General features: G+C 49.8%; 1 protein-coding gene across 7 annotated transcripts in view; it reads right to left on the reverse strand.

Annotated features, from left to right (window-relative positions):
- Positions 1-23,455, reverse strand: part of LOC135920702 (rho GTPase-activating protein 20-like) — a 712,294-nt gene that overhangs the window by 23,631 nt on the left and 665,208 nt on the right. For 6 of the 7 annotated variants that reach the window (XM_065454923.1, XM_065454925.1, XM_065454924.1 and 3 more), the window contains 5 exons: positions 10,678-10,785; positions 8,387-8,472; positions 4,626-4,731; positions 4,317-4,381; positions 3,407-3,556 (listed from right to left, as the gene is read on the reverse strand). In XM_065454923.1, the coding sequence (XP_065310995.1) occupies positions 3,407-3,556; positions 4,317-4,381; positions 4,626-4,731; positions 8,387-8,472; positions 10,678-10,785 (515 nt within the window). Of the gene's footprint in view, positions 1-3,406; positions 3,557-4,316; positions 4,382-4,625; positions 4,732-8,386; positions 8,473-10,677; positions 10,786-16,106; positions 16,447-23,455 lie in introns of those variants that run through there. The other variant, XM_065454928.2, reaches the window with a different exon arrangement.

A 23,455-nucleotide genomic window follows, 5' to 3' on the forward strand; every position in this document is an offset into this window, starting at 1 on the left:
GTCCGCGTGAGTGAGTGCTCGAACATGCGATGCGCCGCCGCGGTAGTACTCGCGCGCAGAGCGCGCGCAATTAAACAAAGGCGGCCTTAGCCCCGTGACCTAAATGCGCAAGGGCCGCATGTATAAAAAAACGCGACGCCCACGGCTAGGTTTGTTTTCTATGCGGTACTTCTCGATCGGGCTGCGCGAGTCGAGGTTGGTAGGGAAAGGAGAGGGGATGAGAGGAACACCGAGCGAGAGCAACGGCGAGAGGCGAACGGTTGCCGTGCTAGCGGCATCGGGCATGCCCGGAGCGGAGAACGGATCAGGTCGGCGAAAAGACACTTCGCGAGGTTTGTGCGCTTCAGCGTTTCCCTCTGCCTACCCTTCCCGAACAAAACATGACCCACGTGAGCATCTTGCCAGCAACTGCGAAAGGCCCCAGAGGCTTGCCTCCTTCGAATACACAGCTCAACGGCAGGGAAGCCCTCCTGCTCGAGTTCGTGGCGCGCGGAATCGGAGGACAACGCCCTTTTCTTATCTGCATCGGCGGCGTCGCCAACTTGCATGCGTAGAAAAATAATGTGGAGCAAGAGGTTGTTAAGGGCTAAGAGAACGGGGAAGGTAGATCGCGCAGTGTTATCCATCAGCATAAAGGAGTGGGAACGTGCGGCCCAGCTCTTAATCTCGAGCCAGCTTTGTCCACCACCCTCCCTCCCTCAATCGCTCTGCTCAAATTTCGCAACAGAGGTGGTAGGAAAACGAAGTGCTGTCGTGCCGGCGTTTTGAGCGACATTAATCAAGTTTCAATTTGCTCCCTACGAGAAATCGGCTTGTCTGCGCCTACACGCCTTTCCTCGAAGTTGCCTCGTTCATCTGACTTCCCGTGCAAAGCCGGCGACGTACTCAATTCTCGCGTATGCACCTAAACGAAACGACCGCATTCTCTTTTCTGCATACAGTTTTCAGCGTAATACTAGTCAGTGCTAAATTCTTTTTTATCGCTTGCTTTGGCCCACTCGCGGCCACATGAAATGCCGACTGAGAAAAGGGAGGTGCCCAGGCGGTAATTTACGATAAAGTATATCACGAAGTAGAAGGTATACCTTTAGGATGAGGTAACAATACAGGAAATGATATATGCTATGGCATTCTAGAGAAATGGTGGTTGGCTATACCGCGTAGTACATACATCACCTGGAAAAACAGCGGACGTTTATCAAACCAAGAAGGAACTTTGAAACCTGAAGCTGCTATATCGGAAGCTTCGGCTTTAGGAGGTAGGGGATGCCTCCATCAGAAGAATGGAGAAAAGCAAAATGTACAACAAAAGCACCGGCTCCGCCAAAAAGAAACTATAGCCTAAACAACTTTCTGCGCTCACGAGCCGCGCCCTAGACCCTCCCATCCTCTCCTGCGCACTTTCGAAGCGTGCGACGTAACGCTCCAGTTTCGCGCGCACATTCGTTACGAAGTTGCGTAAGCACACGCTCGCGGCAGACCTCATCTGTCGCCTTAATAGAGAGGCGCACGGGCGTTCGCTCTTTTCTCGAAGCCGACGCGCCACCTGCAGTCGCTGCCCCGAACTTCCCACGGGACGCCATCTACCGGACCGACCCACCGAGCAGCCAACTGACGGCGACGGACGGCGCACAGGGAGGGTGTATAGTGGAAGGCTGAGAAGCCCCCAATTCCGAACATCCCGCTTTGCTGACCGTCCCACTAAGAGCCCATTTGGGTCCGCGGCGCCGAAAGCACATTGAAGAGGCCGATCGGCTCCAGCTACACTCACTTTAGGCCGCGCAGTGTAAGAGACGCATTAAAAGGGAGCGAGGCAGCGCCATCCCTCTCTGATCTATAAGAGCTACGAAGCCGGCTGTTGTTGCGTGACACGGACCGAAAAGCCGGCGCCGCCGGCTGCATAGCTTTCGATACCTTTCGAGCGCTTTCTTTTCGCGTGCAACGCAACCCCTCCGCCCCCCCCCCCCCGCCCCCCCAACACGAGTTTCTACGCAACCGAGGAGTGGGAATTTTCTGGTGTGGTGAACATTCACGAGATTACAACAGAGACGACGCGGTGCCTCGGCGTGACCTTCGCTGGCGCGGCAGACTCGAGAACGTCTCTGCCTGTAATAGCCAAGACGCTCTGAAGATTCCCAGAAAGAAGGAAAGACATAACGTCGAGAGGGACCGTACGCGCGATATACATGCGCGATGAACGCAAACCGCGCGGTATTACGGCGCCCTGCGTGTCGGAACTTTAGGCGATTACGAGGGACGGACACGCGATAAATGAGGTCAGAGAAGCTATCCCTGTGCATGCGCACGGTCGCGCGTACGTTTCCCGCCTTAAGGGTTCAAGGTGTGTTCGGAGAAAAGCCGTATAAACTTTAAGACTGGCCGGCAAATTAAGCGCGGTCGAATGATTCCGGCGAGATATAAAACAATGCGTTACTGCACGGCGTGCCAAGGTTGTGTCACAGGCATCAACTACGGCGCTCTGCGCTTGGCACGTATATAACCCTCCGCACTTGGAAACTTGGTAAATTATAGGCGAATTAAGCATCATAAATTGTCGCAATCGACGCTTTTGGAGTGGAAAATACAAGGACTCAACACAAGTCGACTTTTCGACGTTTACGGTGGTTAGATTACAAAGCCAAGTTTTGGCGAACGGGCAGGAACCCAAACGAAGCATGAAGTCAGCGATGTGCAGTAGAACCGGGAATGTTGGGATGCGGTAGAAAGTATCGGTTGCTGGGCTGTACCGTCCCTAAAGCAGCGGGGTACTCTAGATTAATGTCGACCACCTGGGGTTCTCCAAAAGAGAGAAGGATATAAGGAAGGCAGGGATGTTAACCATTCACGAGTCTGGTTGGCTACCCTTTGCTGAGGGAACGGAGAAGGGGATGAGAGAAGGGAGAAAGAGGGTATAGAGACGTGCACAGACTTCTCCAAAGTGCAAAATAATCTAAGCAGACGAGCGTATTTACCTGCCGTTCCCACCAGAGCGCGGTTGCAGCGGCCGAGAGTCGAACGCGAGACCTTGAATACTCAGCAGTAGCACGCAAAGTTGATGACAACAACAGGATGCTCTAGTGTAACGTTATTTGCGCTGCCGGTTGCCTTTTATGCGTACGCGGCGACCGGACTACGTACATATGCACGCAGTTTAATTTTTTTTTTTCGTTTTTAACGTCCCAAGAAGCACACTGGCACATGATCAGGGACGCCGTAGTGGAGGACTCCGGACAAATTTCGACCACCATGGGGTTCTTTAACGTGCACCCAAATCTAAGTACACGAGCGTTTCTCTTTGCATTCCGCCCCCATCGGAATGCGGCCGCCGCGGCCGGGATTCGAACTCTGCGGCCTAGCGCTCAGCGGCCGAACGCCAAGGCCACTGAGCGAGTGCGGCGGGTCTCACCTGAAGGTGACAACGACGTTCGTGGTGGGCCAGCCAATCACGAAGGAGGTGTCCGCGGAGCGCGTCGATTCGCTGACGTCCGCCAGGCAGTTGGAGAGCCACATCTCGCAAGTGCGGACCTTCTCCTTTAGCTTGTAGTTGCCAGACGACCTGGAAGAGGGCGCCACGCGGGGACGATCAACTCAACTGCGTAAGAGACCCCCCCCCTGCACAAGTTTACCGCCCGATAAGCGAAGTGTGCAGCTGTTCCACTTCTTAGGCCTAGAGAATGTCTTTGAACTTCCTCCGACTGTCCCATTTGAGTGTACTATGTGTTATACTTTTAACTTTCCCTTTGTTTCTCTATATATCTCTCGCATTTTATTTACTTCCTTTTCTTTTCTTAAGCTATATTTTGTAGTTTCACCTTTCGTTGTATAATCCAAAGCCTTGTTATTGCTTAATACATTCAACTGCTGCTTTCCTGTTCATTTATGCCTTGTCTCCTAAAACCTTTATTATCGGAAATTTCACATGTTGCTATTGTTGTTTTATTATTTCTAGTCATCATGCACAGGAGGTCCCATTTCAGTTTCTGACTACGGGACCTCCTTCTGTATATACTTATGTAATTATGCCCATTTTTGCCTAGAATAATCCGATTCTGAACCAAGTTCACCATTCTGCGCTCTGAACATATAAAACCCCGTGACCTGATCCGCGCACAAGTGAAACGTTGCAAGTGCGTGACGTGTGACATGACATTGCCGATGGACAACGAAGTGTTTCATTTGTGCATATACATGTATCGCAGAAGTTTGTGGACCACCGTATGAGAGAAAGAGCTAAATATCTCTGCAACATCAGGCCTTGCTGCACCCTCGCCAAACACACTGAGACGGCGGTGGCAGGTGCTGACTTGTATACTTACTTAGGTTTTGCGATGAGCAAAACATCGCTGAGCAGGAACAGGTGCCGCTCCTGGTTTTGGAGTCCCTGCAAATAATTTATAAAGAAATCATTACGATTGGTTGGTACGGAACACGTCATCGAGTAAAAGAAGGAAACGCATACTGCGGAAGATAGACGAGAGTATTAATAGTTCACGTCAGCGCACGCAAATCACGTTGCACCAATTCATGCGATGCCACTGGTTAGTGCGCAGAATAATAAGCGCATCGTGCACGAGACTGTACACATGTGCTGTCACATGAAGAGACTATAATAAATTGAAGCTTACAATGGAGAACTGGGCCGGCCCATCCATGATGAAGTAGCGCGCGCAGCTCCCGGACGACCTGCTTACATCCTGGAAAACGGCGGTGCAGTCTTTACCGGGAGATGCCCTGCGAGAAGAGAGAAGACGCATTGAGTGGGCGAGAACTGTAATAGCCTGCCATGAATGCGTGTGTGTTTTTATAACATGTTTCGGTCAGATAAGATGAAAACAGCGTTTACTTCGTTAGTACTGCAGCCGACGGTATAGACGCGAAACAATAGCACGCATGCGCAAGGACACGAGAGATTGGACAGAGAAGAACAATAGAGAAAACGGACCTAACAACATCGACGGGAAATAAAAGACCATCTGGAACAAGAGCACAGCTTCGCTTCCAAACATTCAGAGTTCCACAGGAACACACGCGCAAAAGCGTAACAGAAAAGAACGAAGAGAAAATTCGGAAATCTACGTGAAACACTACCTACCCTAGGCCGTCAGACATGCATTGATAGTTCACTCTTTCTCCAACCCCTTCAATAGAAATAATGAGAAGCGATTCAAAAATTATGTCATGCGGGTAGCAGCAAGAGTCAGTGGGCACTTCACGCAAACACATAAAGTTGCAAAAGCAAAGCAATTTCAACAACTCTTACGCGCAGGCGCTTTCACCAGCACGCTTCATAGATGTGCCGAAAAGGCCACCGTGCAGGCGCCAGTGCGCGTCTCGGATACACGTGACCTCTTCCATCGATCCTCGGCGAGAAATCGGCGTTTGGACAGGGGCGGGCGCCGGTAAACAACGTTTCTCCTTTGTTGCGATAGCTGTCAATCAGACGAATGATTCAATAACGTTATCAGCGCAATGCCACTCGCTGCCTCCCCCCCCCCTCCTCTGATCGAACCGTGATGCACATAAGACCAAACTAAACAATGCGGGCGCATAGCAGCGCGAAAGCGAATAGATGACCCGGCAGATGTGTGCTCAGAGTGAAACACCCCGCCGCCCACAGGACGTCACGGGACCTCTGCGAGCAGCCGCTGCATGCGCGGGTCGCAGAGCGAGGCCCAGGCATAACTCGGGGTCAATCAAACCGCGCTCAATAATAAAAGCGGCAAAGATGAGCGGCGGCGTTCGGGAATCATCAGCGGCGGCCTCCTACGGGGAAGAAAGGAGGGAGCCAGTCCATCGTCCTCGAGCAAATACAAGGAGCGCGCGCAGCGAAAGAACGCAACCGCCTCGGTTACGCAAGCCAGCCATGCAGCTCTGCCGGAATGGCCGGACGGCCGGCAGGTAGGCACGGCTTCAAGGGCTGCCCACGGAGCCAAGTGGGCTGCTGCTGCTGCTGCTTCGCCGAGGAACCTGAACGGCCTTCGGGCTCCGTTCCTTTGCTTTTTCCCCGACAACCACTCAGGCCGGCTTGTCAGCGGTGCGTATACGCGCCACGTCGCTTCATTCGCACTGGACGGCGCGTGTCGTGCACGCTCGGAAAAATTGAATTTTCTTTCTCTGCCGCTTCACTCCTCTTCGTGTTTACTTTCAAAATCCAGGTTCCCTCTCGGTCTTTTTCTTTTTTTGTTAAGTTGGGAGCAGTGAAACGACTAGGCCGTTCGGTTTTACCGACGACCGTGCGCTCCGGTTTCTGTTACCACGAATCCTGCACAACACGTAATACGGCCTTGAGTTCTTTGTTGACGTTCCCTCAGTCTACATAAAAGCTTTCTTTTTTTTTTTTTCGTCAGCTTTTGAAATGAGTTCTTGTGCGGCCCTTGCCTGCTTTTAGATTAGCTTTATTTCGATACAAGAAACGTTCTACAGGAAACAGTGAGTAAAGAATAGGAGATTCGGCGAACGACCCTAGCTCGATAATTGACAGAGCTTGTATATGGAGCACGAACTGCCACTAGCGACGATGTACTACAACAGCTGCGGCCGCCTGCCAGTCAACCTCTGTCTCTTGTAAACAGCGAGACCAATGTTTGCTAAGTAGACTTCGCCGCCGTAGGTGTATACGCAGTGCCCGAGGAAAACAACGTAATCGCTGTGACATAGTTTATCTAGAGATTATTCAGCTGCGCGCCAATATGACGGCGGACAACAGCTACGTTAGCTATGTTAGCCGCACGTGATGAGAATCGGACGGCACGATAAAAAGCTGCTTCAAAACCGCGGGGACGTTGGATATTCCTCAAACGAAGTTGCGGTTTGGGGCGAAACGAACCAAACTTAGCAGCGCTTCTCTGTGAAACAGACTTGAGATGCTGCAGGAGCTCGAGCGCCTCATGTCGAACGCTAGACTTCCACTGCTCACTTTCCACGAGGCATTGTGACGCTGGTCGCGGCTGAACTGCCGCTGTTCAAAATGCAACCTAAGCGGACACCGAACCCCACCTCGTCTGTCACCCCCCTCTCTCTCTATATTCCTCCTTCCTCTTGTATCGTTAGTCTGTCCTTACAGCTTGTTTGAAGAAGCCGACTACGGGGCCGACACGTCAAGCACCATCTCGCCGAGCGGAACAGCACTTCCCCCCGAGGTGAACTGCGCGCACGGCTTCAGCCTAAGTGGACCCACCGCGCGCCTCCGCCTGCCTTGCAAGTCGCGCCCCGCGGGCGCGGCGACGATGGCGGCAGAAGCCGGAGAAAGGCCGGCCGTCTCCCTCAAGGTCGCCCAGGGGTGCCCCAAAGCACGCGCACCCAAACCGCGCTGGGCTCGGCCGCCAAACCTGACCCCGACTCGCGAAACGTCACGACGCCAACGCAAGTATGGGTGCAGCAAGAGGAACGGCGCGTCGTGGGGAGAGGAAACTCCTCATTGAAACCCAAGAGGAGGCCGCTATAATGGCCGGAACCGTCTCACGCATTTACACCCCCCTTCTCGCTCTCTCTCTCTCTCTCTAGCTGGTTTTCGCCTTTGTTTCTCGATGCCCTTCTTCGAAGGTGTGCGTTGCCGCCTTCTCGGGCCGGTGTGTGTATAATTCACGAGAGAAACAAAACATCCGCGCGCGTGCGCACGCTCTCTCTCCACCCCCGCCTTTACAGCGAAGCCCGCCACAGCGCGAGTTACAAACGGAGCCTGCTGCGCGGTACCGCGCGTCCCTCCCCACTTTCATTACAGAGGCGGCCAACGTTTTCTCGGGCCAGAGGGGAAGCGGCCCTAGATACATATTATACTACTACTACGCGGGCACGCTCTTCCGCAATTACTTAAGGCCGAAAAACAGCGCTTCTTCCAAGAACGCTGTTTAAGTATACGTACGCGTGCCATTATCTACACAGATTTTTTTTTATTTTCAAGACAAAACGCGTGGCACACCGTTGGCTCGGGTGCGTTCATTAAGTATTGCGTGGCACTGCAAACCAGAATTTCGTTTTAATCTAGTGACGTCACGTTGTGACGTCATTATAACGGCGTCTGATCCGGCCTATAGTTAGTTTTTATCAGTAAAGATGAATTTCATCGTATAAAAACGGAGCCAATGACTGAAATGAGCAATTTTCAACAACTATTACGGAGCCCAGAATGGCCAAAATACGAGGAGATACATTGAAATCCGTGACGTCACGCCAGCCTTTGAGTTTCGGCGCGAAATTAACATAAGAAAAATGGAACTGTGACCTAGCTTTTCTCTTCTAACTATTGTCGCGGAATTAGTTAATGCAGAGTTCGGAAAGGATACTTTGTTATCCCAAACTGATGAAGTGTTTCTCTATTATCCCTTTAATATATGATATGACGAAAACAGCGGGCGTTGAGAAGTAAACACGAATGCGGTGTACTTACATGTCGGTGACGGACTTCGACTTGCCAGAGAGGGCTCTGTGCAGCTTTGATGCAGCCGCTGACTTTGTTCGAAGCAGGCCCTTCCGCTGCAAAACGGGCAAAAAAAGAAAGCAAGAAGGGGGGTGAGGGAAGGTTGATATATGAGTCAAATTATTCAAATAAAAGAAAATCAGCAGTAAACCCACCGCCGCTTCAAGCACAAGGTAGATCTTAAGTCGCAGGCGCATTGTGAAAGTGAGATCATGTTTCGCAACGCTGCCAAGCAAAAAATAAAAGGAAGGAAGACGGAAAACGAAACCACAATTAAGCACACACATTAGATACAATTCGTAGCCGGTTACAACGCTTCGTAACTGATGCAGTCTATACGCATGCACAACTTCGGCGTCACCAGAGGTTCGCTGAACATATCCAAAAGGAAAAGGGGGGGGGGATAATATTGGGCAACTACACTCAATTTCTCTCAAGCCGAGGCATGCGTGAAAGACCGGAAACGCGGAGGCTACGCAAAAGAAGCGAAAGAAGAGAGAAGCAAAGAAAGAAAGCGACCAAGTCGCTGCCATTGAAGGAAACGAGCCACGATCACGTGGTGGGCATTTTTTCCCGCGAAGTCACGCAGGGTGGTCCCTGTCGCGAGCCGTACAGCGGCTTCGCGTGGTGACGCATGTAAACGGTCTGCGCCTTCTAATTACCACGCGGTGTACGCTGCGGCAGCTGACACGTTCGCGCGGCAACCATCACCGGCTCGATGCGGTTGTACACCTATAGTTGTCGTCGAAGGGTACAGTGCGCTGCGTAATGAGCGCAGTCGCACGCATGCTTTCTGCAGGCACATACCTTTGCACATACATACCGCTCCCCTTTGGCGCAAGGTGACGCGCGTAAACAGCCGCCTACTAATCAGAGGGCCGCTCTGACAGCCCACGTGGGCGGTTTAAGTGCCGCTGGCCTCGGCTTGGGCGGGCTGTTCACAGCGTAACAGAGCGCTATAGCAAGAAAGGTGTGTACGTTATACGTGTGTGGCCATTCACTTGAAATGTTCATATATTGCAGCGCTGTGTTTCAAGATGTTTCCTGTTTGAGAAAGGAACGAAAACTTACCATTGAAAATAAGAAAAGCGATACCTTCACAGTCGGTACCTTAGTTTTACTTTGAAAACAGAAGGTAAACATTTACGGGTCTCTCACATTTCCTTGAGAGAGCAAAAATTTTAATTTGTCTACGTAACGTGATCATCACGTGACTTTGCCTGGAGCTCGGTCACGTAATAAGGCGTTAAAGGAATCTGGCATTTTCGCGCATGATCTCCGACAAAAAGTGTCACAATGAAGTGTATAGTTTCTCTGTCATGGGTCTATCGATTTCAGCGGGACGCGGTATCTGGAGCTGTTCGACATACGTCGCATAGGCCACCTCCTCTCCCCCCCCCCCCCCCTCTCCCCTGCCCCCCGTCAATAAAGGCGACATCTCCAAACATACTTAAACACCCGGTAACAACTTTCGCATTGCGAATTTATTGTTCTGTGCGTACGTTCCAAGTACTTCCCACACACACGACGCACCTCGCAACCTACCTTACGCCTGCACGCGCCTCTCCAACTATAAGCGTTCGTCGAATTTGGCTTCTCCGCTAGCACTGTTAGTGAGGAGAAGTCAGCTTCAGGGATGCAATCGTCACGCAATGACTTGAACAATGGACAGGAAGCTTTGTTGTGCGCATATCAGTGCGTGAGTGTACGTGACGGAGAACATTACCTTGGCTTAATAGAACGCGTTACCGGGCTACGTGGTACATACTAGCACGTAGGTTGTCTACAAGCGTACTAGCACTCGTCTTTCTTATGTCTACCTTCCTCTGTCGCAACTAAGGCAGGCGCTTGTGAAACCTGCAAATTCAGCGGCTACAGCTAATATACGGAGCGGGATTGGTACTGTAAAAACGAAAGTAAACCACATTGACGAAAAAGCTGCCAGAAGGCTTCTGCTGTTGCTGCAACGCTGACTCCAGCACGTCGAGTCGCATTCGTGCACCGTCAAAATCAGCTTCGCGCGACAGGAAAGTTACCGCTGCATTCCTACTTATGCAAATGTACCATTGAGTGCAGGTACACGCTGCTATGTCTCACTAGGTGCCATGCTGAAGGCGCTGGTTGACTCGCAAAAACTCCGATCTCTGTCCATTCTAATGCATGTCGTCAACGAATCAACGAGTGCCTTGCGTATGGAACATCGTGGCTTTGGGAACGTGTGCAAGACGAATCGCGGAACAAAGTGAACAACGCGAACTCACCGGAGACAGCGGGTCCCGGTCGCGAAGCCGGAGGTTGTCACTGGGGAAGAGGTCCTGAATCCGATCGAGATCAGTTTCCTCCTTGCTGGAGTCGCTTCGTCTCACCATCTGCATCAAGTATAGAGAACACGTCGCACAGTTTGAAACAGCTTTAGAGAAAGAGTGTTTCAGCTGTCAACTTGTCTATTTCACCCAAACAACTCACTTTATGAGACCTAGCTAGCAGTGGCGAGGCCAACCGATTCGAGAAAACCGCGGCTTTGGCGCCCACTGTCTAAACAGAGAAAGGTAGATTAGTACTGCTTTTAATGTTTACTTGAAAATTTTTGAGTACGAAGAGTGGAAGCCAGCGATGTAATTATGCTACTGCGTTGTCACATCGCGATCGTCAGCAAGACTTCCTGAATGCACTTGTCTTGAAGCGTTCCTCTTCCAGAGAGCATGAACTTAGGCCAATAAGCGGTGTGCAGTCTTCAAGCAAATCTGTATAGATAAGTCCGGCGATTCGACCAAATCATCTCCCGAACACAAGTTCAATATTTCAACTCAACAGTTTATTTCTAAATCTGGCTAGTTTGTACCCTGTAGATATAGAGCATTCCCGTGTGTGTTGGGATAATGACGAGCTTGTTCGTAACTGCGATAGCCCACAGAGAACCTAATCGTTAAGAAAAGACGCTGACCACTTTTATATAGGCTACTGCTCTGGTTTCGTACCAGTATCACGCACCCAAATCAAAATACCAATTCAGGTTATGTGCAAAAGTGCAAGTTAAAAAAATTACAGGTTCTCTTAAGATCTCTCCTAAGAGGTGAACGGTGAAAGCCCACTCTTCCTCCTCTTATCATTCGCCTCTTTCTCTTTGCCTCTTCTCGTTCTCTTCTTTCTTTTAGTCATTACTGATCGCTACTAAGCATTTTTAGTCATTTGTAATCAATTGTGGTCATTGCAAGCCGTCGTTAGACATGTTGGTCACCTAAAGCCATCACTAGTCATTACAAGTAATTTCAGTCATTAGTCATCGCTGCTCACTATAAGCATTTTTACTCATTTGTAATCAATTGTGATCATTAAAAGCAGTCCTTAGACATATTAGTCACTTCGTAGTCATTAGTAGTCATTTTAGTCATTACTGCTCATTACTAGACATTTCTAGTAATTTCTCATCAATTATGGTCAATACAAGCCGTCATTAGACATATTGGTCATTTCGGAGTTATTAGTATTCATTGCAAGTTATTAGTAGTGAGTATTAGTGATTACTAGTCATTATTAACCTCTACCAATCTATTACAACGTTACCATTCACTAACTGTCACTATCAATAATTTTTTATTCTTTAATCTGTCTTATTATGGCGTGATGACGCTTCGGCGGACACTCCTGCAGTCAGGTCTGCTGACACAAACTTCACCATGAGCCTAGAAAACCAAACCAAATGATATATTTTAGGGAGAGAAATGACTGAACAGCCCCCAAACCGTCACCCTGCTCAGCCTTGGACCAATTAAAAAATAAACAGCTTACAAGGAGCCTGCTCAACAAAACATGCCTAAATCCAATTAGAATATCCGGATCTGGCTACCTGGTCATGCAGCCTACACTCGGCACGGAAGGCAGCTGTTTCTCTCCGCTGGCATACGATGACCGATATCGATTAAGCAACCAAAATTTGTAAGCAACATCGATCATTTTTACAGCAGCAAGTTGCAAGATTTTTACCCGAATAACATCTTGCCAGCAGCGGCAGCAGCCAGAAAAATCTTTGGCACCGAAAATAGTGATAGTTGAGGTTTCGATCAGCGCAGACAGAATGCGTGGGAAACTGCAGTGGTGAGCAAGCGACGGATGGGCTCCGAAGATGCATGTTTACAAACCGCAGGAATACGTGATAAGAGACGATAGTGATGCTGGAGCAGAGGGGAATGGCAGCAGTGAGTCACTACTTGTCTCAATCGCAGACTAGATTAGCCGTTTAATTTGGCGACATAAACGTGTTGACAGCAGCATGATTAGTGGTCGCATGCAGGTGATGAGCGCGCACTTTAGGTGAACGAAGCGCCGCGCGAGATGTCGCCACGAGCGCTAGTGATCTAAATACCGGTCGTTGTGCTGATATAGCTGCTCTCCAAGTCTGCCTACATACGCTCTCGTACGCCTTGTACTATTACGCTGATTTTGATTCACTGAAGTTCTGTTCGCAACAAGAGGGCGGCGTAGTTGTAATACAAGGGCAATCCGCCATTCTGGCTCAACCTAATCTTTATCCTTTGCTACCTTTAGTAACAGTAGCACGAGCACAAGATGGCGGCGCCGACAGAGCCAAAACTGAAAGCAGGGCTCGTTCCTGAAATAACATCCGGCATGCGCTTCTGCCACGAAATATTTCTGGCGCCCGCCTTGAGGTATATAGACAGCCAATGACTGTCACGTGAAGGGACTCTGCATCCAGCGTTCCTGCTAACCTGGCCAAAACAGTTGCGGTTGTAACTGTCCGGATTCACGTTACGAAACGCTACACACGCTGGTGGGTCCGGTTCAACGACCTCCAGTTGGTTCGGTTTGCAGCAACAGCGACATAGAGGGCGTCGAACGCAAATCGCGCGCGCACGGTTGCGCAGACCCCCGCAAGCCGATTAGCGCGAAATCCCCCCCGAACGTCGAGGTTCGGCAAAACCGCTGGGATGCACGCTCAACAATGCCCACAGGGAGGAAGGGGGGGGGGGGTAGTCTCGGGACCATCGTCCAAGGAAGGAGACAGGAGCTGTACGAAGATGCGGAGATTCCATCCAAGATTGAGCTTCGCACGTGTCGGCCGCGAGTGGTCCGTTCCACGCATGCGCGTATTGGCCGCATCAATTACGTGCAGCAGGGTACAACCGAGTTCGGCCGCGGGTGCCAAAGTACAGTGCAGTGGGAGATTAAACCCGGCAGTTGCGTCACGACCGTGCATTTTTTTTTCGCGATTAAAAAGAAAAGCTACGCAGATCCAACGCTCATATTTGAACCTACGTCGAGCAAAGCTTTAGCGAAGCAGTTAATTAAATGCTATGCAACTAACGGCGACGCGTACAGTTGTGTTTGGTTTCATCTTACGCAAGGGGTAACCCTATGCATTGTTCGTGCATGTGCAGCGTTAAGTTCAAAATTTTAACGTCTTGAAATTTTTTTTTTATGTTTGTGCAGTGCACCTTTCACACGCTGTGCCGAAACGAAAACACCAAATCAGGCGGATGCACAGCGTGAGGTGCATACGCATGACCGCAAGGACAAAGGCAACGTGCGATGCTTGACGAGAGAAGAATGCTGATGACAGGTGTATGCACAGAGACGTACGACACAAGCTACATTCAGTCGTGTTATACGTATTGTGTTACACTGAAACATAGGCAATGGATAAATAAAAGGAAATCAAATAAATAAAAGAAGCTGCCACAGACTGTGTCCCTTTCCCATTTACTACGTTGGTTTACATGTAAACGGCCACGCAAGCTGGCAATCTGCCATATATTAAATGGTTTTTCTACATCTCGCACATGAGTTAGCACAAGCAATCGTGGCACGCTGAAATTATAGTTATGGAGTTTCACGTGCCAAAACCATGATTTGGTTATGAGGTACGCCTTAGTGGGACATTAGAGATTAATGTTTACTGCCCGAGGTTCCTTAGCGTGCACCTTATTTAAGTACATGCATAGAAAAATCAAGAAACGTTCTGCAACAAAGTGAACAGTGATGAATTGGATGAATGTGCTCGTCATCTGCCGTTACTTTTGTAACGAAACGTTACTTCTGTCAGAACGAAAAACGAGGCTATGGAATTTCTGGCCGTAAAGAAACGCGAAGCATTGACCGGCACCACTTGCAACAGATTCTAGAGGGGAAGAAGAAAAAAAGCACGGCTTATTTCCGACGCAAGACCCAACAAGAGTTCGGGAACGAACGCATACTGTCTACTTTTGTGCCTAGTCCATTGCTTCGCGGCCACACTGCACGCAATTGCACACCGCCCGACCTGACGAACACTACCCTCATGCGTACACAAGCATGCACGGCGCTTCGGAAATACCGTGCGCGGCGGTTCCCCCCGTTTACCGGTACGGAATCCAGCCTTCCTCGAACACTCAATTTGTCGCTAGCTGTCAGTTAAACCCTTTCTGTGACGTTCTTTCATGTCACCTGCAGATTAAAGGGTTAAAGTGTGGAGGAGGCAAAGGCGAAGTACAGCACGCGCAGAGTATTGGCACGACACGCATAATGCACACACCTTAGCCGTTTTCGCGAGAAAAGCGTGAGACAGGGTCGAGGTCCTGCCACGCGACCGACGACGTCCAAATGGTCACAAAAGACGGTGGCACGCGACTATGGGAGCCAAGAAACCGGACCGAGACGTCCGTGACGCACCACCTGAGAGCGCGGGGACCGGGAACGTTTCACCTGTACACCCTGGCAACCGTGCACTGGCATTCCGATCTATAAACCGAGTAGCTAATACAGTTACATACTTAGTCGTTTTTATTTTAGACGGCTTGAACTAATCGAGCAAGTTAGCGGGCAATGACGTACTTAAGTTGAAGGAAATACATGCGACGAACACAAACGAAAACACAGGACTGCACTGGCTTGTGTGCACGCGTGCGTGTTTTGGTGCGTGTGTGTGCTTTGCGCCGAGTTTCAGGATAGCCCAACGGCAAGAGCCTCAGCTAGCCGTGTGGTACAGGTCTATAAAGTATGGTCAGCTCGTTTATAACTCCATGCGAGCAGGTCGAGTCAGAAGTCGAACCGATCCAGCCACGTTGTCATACTCTAGCACTTCCTCGGACCCCCAATAGCACTTCGCGGTGAAAAGGCGCCAGCGCCCTGGTCTTAACCAGCGTGCGACTCTTGCAAGGAATTCACCCCGGAACTGATCACATTACGCTATCTTATGATTGTGAAGCTGGTGGCCCGCTATCACTTTGGCAAGTTTCGCCCGATAGTTGAGTCCGAGTCACTGACTAATTACAGACACACCCCCTTTTTCTCTCTCGTTTCGGATTACGAGAAAAAAAAAGAAAGTGGTGAGAACCCGGTGCGCAAGCCTACGAAACAGTGTCGAAAGAACGAACGCTTTGTTACTGCCCGGCCGACTTCAATAATATTACGTTAGCCATTGCGATTGGACTATCTAGGAAACTGATTTGCGACTACCACCCACGGGCAGGACCAACTAATGGCAGTCCAGAAGGCCCATGATGTCGCTGAAAGGCTTGGCCTGGCAGTGCCAACGTGGGAGCGGCCCGCCTTGGCTTAAGAAGTCGAGCCTCCGAACCTCATTGCAATAAAAGTTTCCACACATACACACACACCGTGTTGCGGCACGTATAGATACAAGGAGCGTCGAAGAACACAAACAGAGCGCGGCACATCCAGCTTCCGTCTCTCTCACCGTGGCTGGAACTTCAGCGCTCCACAAGAGGCGCTTGCACAACCAGTCCATGCAAGCCATTATTGCCGCGATGGAGGGACCCGAAACACCGGGGGCGGTTGATCTAATCCACATTCATAAGACAGACGCCTCGGAACAAACATCCCTCGTAAGCGAGATGCGAACAGTGAAGAACTGTCGCGCACAAAACACGCACGTCGAAAACATGGCCACCCGAATCGCACATTTCTTCCCGCCAGCGGACACGACACTGGAGCTATAGGGGCCCCTCGGACTTGTCTGACGTCAGAGCAAACGGCAACCCATGATGGCGACGATGACCTCAGGGATAGCAGAACCGGCGATTGGCCAGTCGACCAGAGGGACGACGGACAATAAACAAAACGCGCCCCGCCGCGGTGGTGACGTGTACTGTATATCAGCTCGGTGCAGTGACTGAGATAGGGCGAGGCTTTCGCGGTGCTATCGCTTCGGCCATCAGTTAAAGCTGGTCAAATTTTCGCGTCTCGTTGAACGTTGGCCCGCCGATATCGAGTGTATGCTACTAGACCGGCACAGCGCGTTCGTTATTTGGCCCGCCGTTCCTGGAGACACTCTCGCCGAGCCGGAACTCGTGTGCTGCTGGTCAAGAATGAAACCTGACCACGACGTCGTGCTGCGAAGACTCGGGGATGCGCTGGTACGAGAGCCACCAGTGAGACCAAAGTAATTTGTAAATCAAACCAAACTATATGTCTACTTTTTTTTTCGTACGTGTGGACGGTTTTGTATAAGAGCATCAGTTGTGTCATCAAGTGTTAGTACAACTAAAGGCAAAGAGACTATAAAGCATGGGCGTCAACGGACTACTCTTCGGCGGGTCACATGGAACACGTCGAGAAGCGCGCTAGTTCCCTCACGGGAATGCAAGGTGCCGAGTTAGGAAGCGGATCTCAAACCGCATGTCTTTCTGTCCTTGCAGGGCAACAGTTCACGTATTCCACGAAGTGAGGCACAAAGGAGAGACATATACTTGCAATGTGTGCGTCTTTCTTGGACATCACTTCGTGAAATATCAGAGTTGGCCCCCCTGTAACGATAAAACGCCGACAAGCCCAACTAGAAACGATACCGTTATTTCTCACGCCTAGTGCTCGATCTCGGAGACGACGGAGGAGCCTTGAGGCAACGGCAAAGGGCGGCAGAGAGAGAGAGAGAGAAATAACGTTTATTTGCACCCGCAAAAAGAGCCCCAAGGAGGCAAGAGTCTTCCTGTCTCCTCGGCTTACTCCTCCCCTTTCAGCTGGCTGATGCTCCTTGGAGCTCAGCGGTGTCCAGGGCCATGCGGATGACTTCTCTTTGGTCAGCTTCCTTTGAGCTGGTCATTAAAGTCTCCCAGGATTGTCTATCCCTACCTGGCTTATTGTATCTAGGACATGTCCATAGTATGTGGATCATGTCCGCCTTTGCCCCGCAGTGTTTGCAACTCATGGCCTCAATGCTATCGTGCCATCTCTTCAGAATGTAAGGGTTGCAGATCACCCCCGCTTGGAGTTGCCTCCATGTTATCTCTTCCTGCTTACTTAGTTTCTTATGCGCCTCTGGCAGTGTTTTCCTTCCCATTCTATAATAATCGAGAATTTCGCTGTAAGTGTTTATACCTTCCTCTTTTTGTAGGGGCTCCCTGGCTGTAGAGGCTGCATTGGTGGACCGGTAAATAAGCTCTCGGGCCAATGCATGCGCTTTCTCATTGCCGGGCAAGCCTTCGTGGGCAGGAGTCCATATAAGGTTCACTAATTCTTCTGGAATTGGTCCTTTCTCCAATATGTTGAGCGCCTCTTTGGAGATTCTCCCTGCGGTATAATTCCTGATAGCTGTTTTGGAATCTGACACTATGATTTTCACCCCTTTTTGAGTCAAAGCTAGGGCTATGGCCACCTCCTCTGCAACCTCCACACTGTTTTGCGGGGTACTGCAGCTCTTTGAGTTCTCACCGTTAACCTGTGTCGTCACTGAGACAAAACCTCGTCTGCTTTCATATTCTGCTGCATCCGTGTAGAACACCCCTTGCTGTTTATCTAGTGATTTTTGTAACGCTTTAACCCTGTCTTTCCTCCTGTCCTGGTGGTGAGTGGGATGCATATTCTTCGGGAGTGGTGGTATGCGTATCCTGTCTCTGATTTGTGACGGGATGGCTCCCGTGTTTCTTACTTTGTTGTTAGTTTTGTATCCTAGTTTCGCTAGAATTCTCAGACCACCTCTGCTTCGCATTAGTCTCTGTTGCTGGGAGACTAGTGTGGCTTCGATCAACTCTTCTAGGGTGTTTGAAATGCCCATGTTTAGTATCCTCTGCGTAGATGTGCATGGTGGCAGGTTTAGGGCTGTTTTAACTCCTTTCCTAATAAGGATTTCTATTTTGTTTTTCTCGGCCCTTGTTAGTTTAAGGTACGGTGTTGCGTATGTAATCTTGCTGATCGCGAAGGACTGTATTATCCTTAATAGGTTAGCCTCCCTCATGCCTGCATTCTTGTTGGCGATTCTTCGGAGGAGTCGGCAGGTTTGGCTAACGCTCATTTCAAGCTTTCTAATCGTTTCTGTATTTCTTTCATTGTCCTGAATGTGCATGCCTAGCACACGTATAGCTTTTACGTTTGGAATCGCGTCCCCATTAACAGTGAGTTTTATCCCGTGGTTATGGATTTTCTTTCGCATGTTCTGTGGACTGATGAAGAGAGCCTCCGACTTCGTAGCTGAACATTTAAGTCCGGCTTTTTCTAAGTGCTCTTCAATTATATTGATGGCCTTTTGCAGCGTTTATTCTATGTGGGCGTCACTGCCTCTATTTATCCATAGGGTGATGTCGTCCGCATAGATCGTATGTTCTAGCCCCTGTACGTCCTTAAGTTTGTGCGGGAGTCCAATCATTACTATGTTGAAGAGAGTGGGTGAAAGTACAGAGCCCTGCGGTGTCCCCTTATTACTGAGCACTATCCCTTTCTCCTCGTTACCCCCTAGACTGACCGTTACTGTTCTGTCAGTCAGAAAGTCTTTTATATACTCGTAGGTACGTCTCCCTACGTTTAGGTTATTCAATTGTTCTAAGATTGCCCTGTGGTCTACGTTGTCAAATGCTTTGGCCACGTCTAAGCCAACGATGGCTTTCGTGTCCTTCGTTTTGTGGTCGATAATTTGCTCTTTAAGCTGTAGCATGACATCACACGCAGATAGGTGTGCTCTGAAGCCTATCATTGTGTCAGGGTATATGTCTTGGTCTTCCAAGTATCTGCTGATTCTAGATTGTATCACATGTTCCATTAGTTTCCCGACGCATGACGTGAGGGATATTGGTCTGAGGTTTTCGAGACTGAGCTTTTTCCCCGGTTTTGGAATTAGGACTAATTTAGCCTCCTTCCATTCTTTGGGGATTTTACCTTTCTCCCAACACTCTTGCATAAAATTCGTTAGGTTTACTATCGACTTGTCGTCTAGGTTCCTCAACATCCGATTGCTGATTCTGTCCGGTCCTGCAGCTGTTTTCGTTCTAAGTCGATTCAACTCGGCCCTGACTTCTCCTACCGTGACGGGGCTGTCCAAGAGGGGGTTCTCTTCGCCTTTGTAGTCCGGCAGCGTTTGTTGCGGACCACATTTAAGATATCTATCCTTAACTTCAGCGAACAATTGCCTATTACTACCTTCGTACTTATACACTAGTTTCTGCATGTTGCTACGCGTCTCTGATTTGCTGTTTTGGGGATCGAGTAGGTGCCTCAATAGTTGCCATGTATTTGATTTACCAATTCTGTGATCCATCTGTTCGCATATGCTATTCCAATTTCGTTTCGTGAGTTCGAGTGCGTATTCTTCAATCTCTCCGTTCAGGTGCGCTAATGCCCTCCTAATGTTTCTATTGCTTCTATTCTCCTTCAATTTTTGCCCTAGCTGCCTCTTTTTCCGCCATAATCCGACCATTTTCCGGTCTACTACCTCTTGCGTTTCGTCCGCCTCCACCTGTTCGGTGGCCTCTTCAACCGCTTCCAAGAGGGCTTTGCTCCAACTGCTTAAATCCTTGAGCTCCACTTTTTCGGCACATTTCTGCCTAAAGAGGTTCCAATTTACCGCTTCGAACTGCGTGGGTTTGGGAGTTGGTATGCCGTGTTCTACCACCGTCTCTAAAGGGCGGCAAAAATTTCCACAATGAGAGGAAGTAGACAAGTGCGCGCGCGCGCTGTGTCAAATAGCAGCTACGAGTCAATTTCCTGTCATTGGGACAATATCTGTCGGAACAGAAGCAAAACTGTCCACTGAGGAAACGATGCTGCGCTACATATACTCTGTGCGACGGGAAGGCACAAGACGCGATTGCTTTCGTCAATCCTATGCCGACTCCTCAACGACACTGACTGGCCGGACTTGCTTCCACATGGCCGCGCGCACAGGGAAAATGAGCGCCCCGAGACAATGGAAGCCACGGGAAAGCCCGAAAGTAAATTGCTGAAGCGGCCCGGTCGCGCGTTTACGCAATGAGCCCGAGGCGTTGAATGCGTACTAAGGGGCGGTGCTCGTGGTCCAGTTACGCGCAATATAGCTACAGCCGCTACACGCGTGTGCGCAAACGACGGCCTCCCTGAGTCCCCCCCCCCTTGCCACTTTCTTTGCCAAATAATCCGCACCGTCAGGTTACGGCTCATCTGTCTTTTGTTCCGGCCGGCACACACTTGCGGCAGAGAACAGAAAGTATCGCATTTTTCTTGAATGAAATATGTGATTGTGTGTGTGTGCGTGCGTCCGTGCGAGCGCGTGAACAGCGAGATTTAGCGCTGTTCTCGACGTATTTAAACATCGCGGATACCCAAGGGAAATCTGCCGACATTGAGAGCTGTTATCGCATCCCTTACCTGCCTTGAGAAAAAATAAATATCACTCTATAATATTAGGGACGAAGAACGAACCTTCGCTACAAAGGCCCTAGAACGTGTTCTGATAATGATTTCGTTTTCTTACATATTCCATTCAGCTTACATTTACACGATTTGAACCCGATAGCTCTGCGCACGCAAGGAGCATCTCGCTTTATATATATATATATATATATATATATATATATGCGCATTCTGGGCTGTCCAGCAGGCTCACGATGTGGCCGTGAGGCTTGGCCTTCCGGTCCCGACGTGGGAGCGGCCCGCTTAGTGATGAATTATCACTACTTGCAGGACCAAATAAAGTTTTCCTTCCTTCCTTCCTTCCTGTGGCGATCCTAGGAAACGCCGCCCAGTTCCTCAACGCTTGTTCGCGCACCCAGGAAACACGGGTCGCCTTCTCAGAAACACCGGTATACTAATACGCCATTTCCTTCTCAGGCTTCAACACTTCTCTCCTCCTCGTTCTCTCTCTCTCTCTCAGCTTCATCTGGGCCACGAGTCTGATGTCCACGCCGGAGCTATCGGAAGCCAGGTGCGAGTTCGATCACGTGGCAAGAAGGCGCACCTTGCACACGGCAGCCACCATTGGCGCTGACAGGCAAATTGTAGCCTTCGCGAACGAGAAAGAAGCGGCTCCGGAGAAACGACATATAAAAATTTAAGGAGCAAATAAAGTGAAAGAAGGTATAGCTAGGTGCGCGAGGTAGAGAGGTGTCTTCAAAGCTCTTCCGGTGGCTTTAATGCCGAACACATGTACCGAGCCTAGGCCTCGTCACTCCCCTCCCTCCACCGCTCGTTCCGCCAACTTGTTGCAATCTAGGCAGGGGAATCCCCTTCCCACATGCACACACGAATGCCCACAGACGTACGCAGCCATTAGCCTACAGCTCAGACGGAGTAACAAATGCTCGCACATGAACTACAGCTAACGCCGACGTGCCCTGCTCCGGAAAGTTCGTTTCCTCCCCCACCCTCCTCTCTCTCTCTCTCTCTCTTTCTCAGTTTTGATCCCAAGCCACGCCCATACGATTTTCATGCAGTCAATTTTTAAGGGTGCCTCATAAGAAGTTACAGACGCGGTAATTTGTTCCGCACTTACGTGTACAGACGGAGGCTTGAAAGAAGCGATGTAGTATATCTATAGAACGAGACATAAACGTCGTCTGGAAGCAACAGGGCGCTCTTTCAGGAACTAGGAAAGTGCGGAGCTGAACGAGCGGACGGAAAACAACGCGCGTACGTACACGTCGTCGCTTCGTATGTACACAGGAGGGGCCCGACAGCGTAATAGCAGTGCCCTGTGCACGCGTGTAACGGATCCTGCATGCGGCGATCATTAGTTTCCGACGCGTGCGAGCAAATGTCTATACGAAGGTACGGGCGTTTGTGATTACGGCGTTTAATCATGCGACTCCGTTCAAGTTTGTGAATGAACGTTAAATCCTTCCCAACCCTTCTGGCCCGTGTAAAACTCGTTTCATGCCTTCTGCGAACGATGATGGGTCACGCAAAAGTTCCTTTTCTTTTTTTTTTTTTAAGATACCGTTAAAGCGCAAACAAAGCAAAACGGGTCAAACAAAAGAAAACAACGCAAGAATGTGAAAGACTGGAGAAGAATTCACAAAGCGTATCGCTCGTAAGTGCTCTCCGCTGTTGGCTGGCCGCCTTCGTTGACATGGTATGCCTTACATTATGATTGGCGGCTGGCACTCGCTCTTACAAAAGATTTTAGCGTAATAACATTTTCTTGAATTCGAGTCCTGCCTCTATGCGTGCTCGGCCTCGCTTCACACTGGCCCTCTGTTGTTTCCCCCTGAACCATAACCGCTTATTGATTTTAATGTTCATACGGATATACCTATCATTCTTACACATATATGTAATTTCTTCTTTCTTTCTGTTCAGATGATGGAAACGCTGTGCAGGCGCTGTGAAAACCTTATTTCTATTTATTAATATTCGATACCAATATAACTACAACGCTTCTTTTCTTTCGAAAGAACATTTATCAATATTATGCCTTACGGGCTGATATATTAGTGGTATATACTTATTTTCGATGCAGGACCTAACTCAAGATTCAAGGTGCTTTGAGCGTTTGAGTGAATGCAAGGAAATCGCCGATGAAGTCTGGCGAACTGATAAAACAGGGGCACACGTGCAAACACATGCGCAAACACATGCGCACACGCGCACACACTGCCATATAGAGATAGAGCCTAGACCCATGCATACGACGCCGTACCACATCACACCACACCGCGTCGTACCGCATCCTATCTCGACACACCGCGCTACACTACACCACATCATGCCACATCACCCAGGCAAACAAACGCTAGAATACGCGCATTTAAATACTCTAAGAGCGGTTCGGGTGGGGCAGAGTCATTCGAGGGTGCTGAAGTGAGAGCAGCCGAAGCGTTAGAAAAATTGCTCCGAAGCAACGCG

The sequence above is a fragment of the Dermacentor albipictus genome, chromosome 5 (genome assembly GCF_038994185.2).
Source record: "Dermacentor albipictus isolate Rhodes 1998 colony chromosome 5, USDA_Dalb.pri_finalv2, whole genome shotgun sequence".
In the NCBI taxonomy this organism is placed as follows: domain Eukaryota; kingdom Metazoa; phylum Arthropoda; class Arachnida; order Ixodida; family Ixodidae; genus Dermacentor; species Dermacentor albipictus.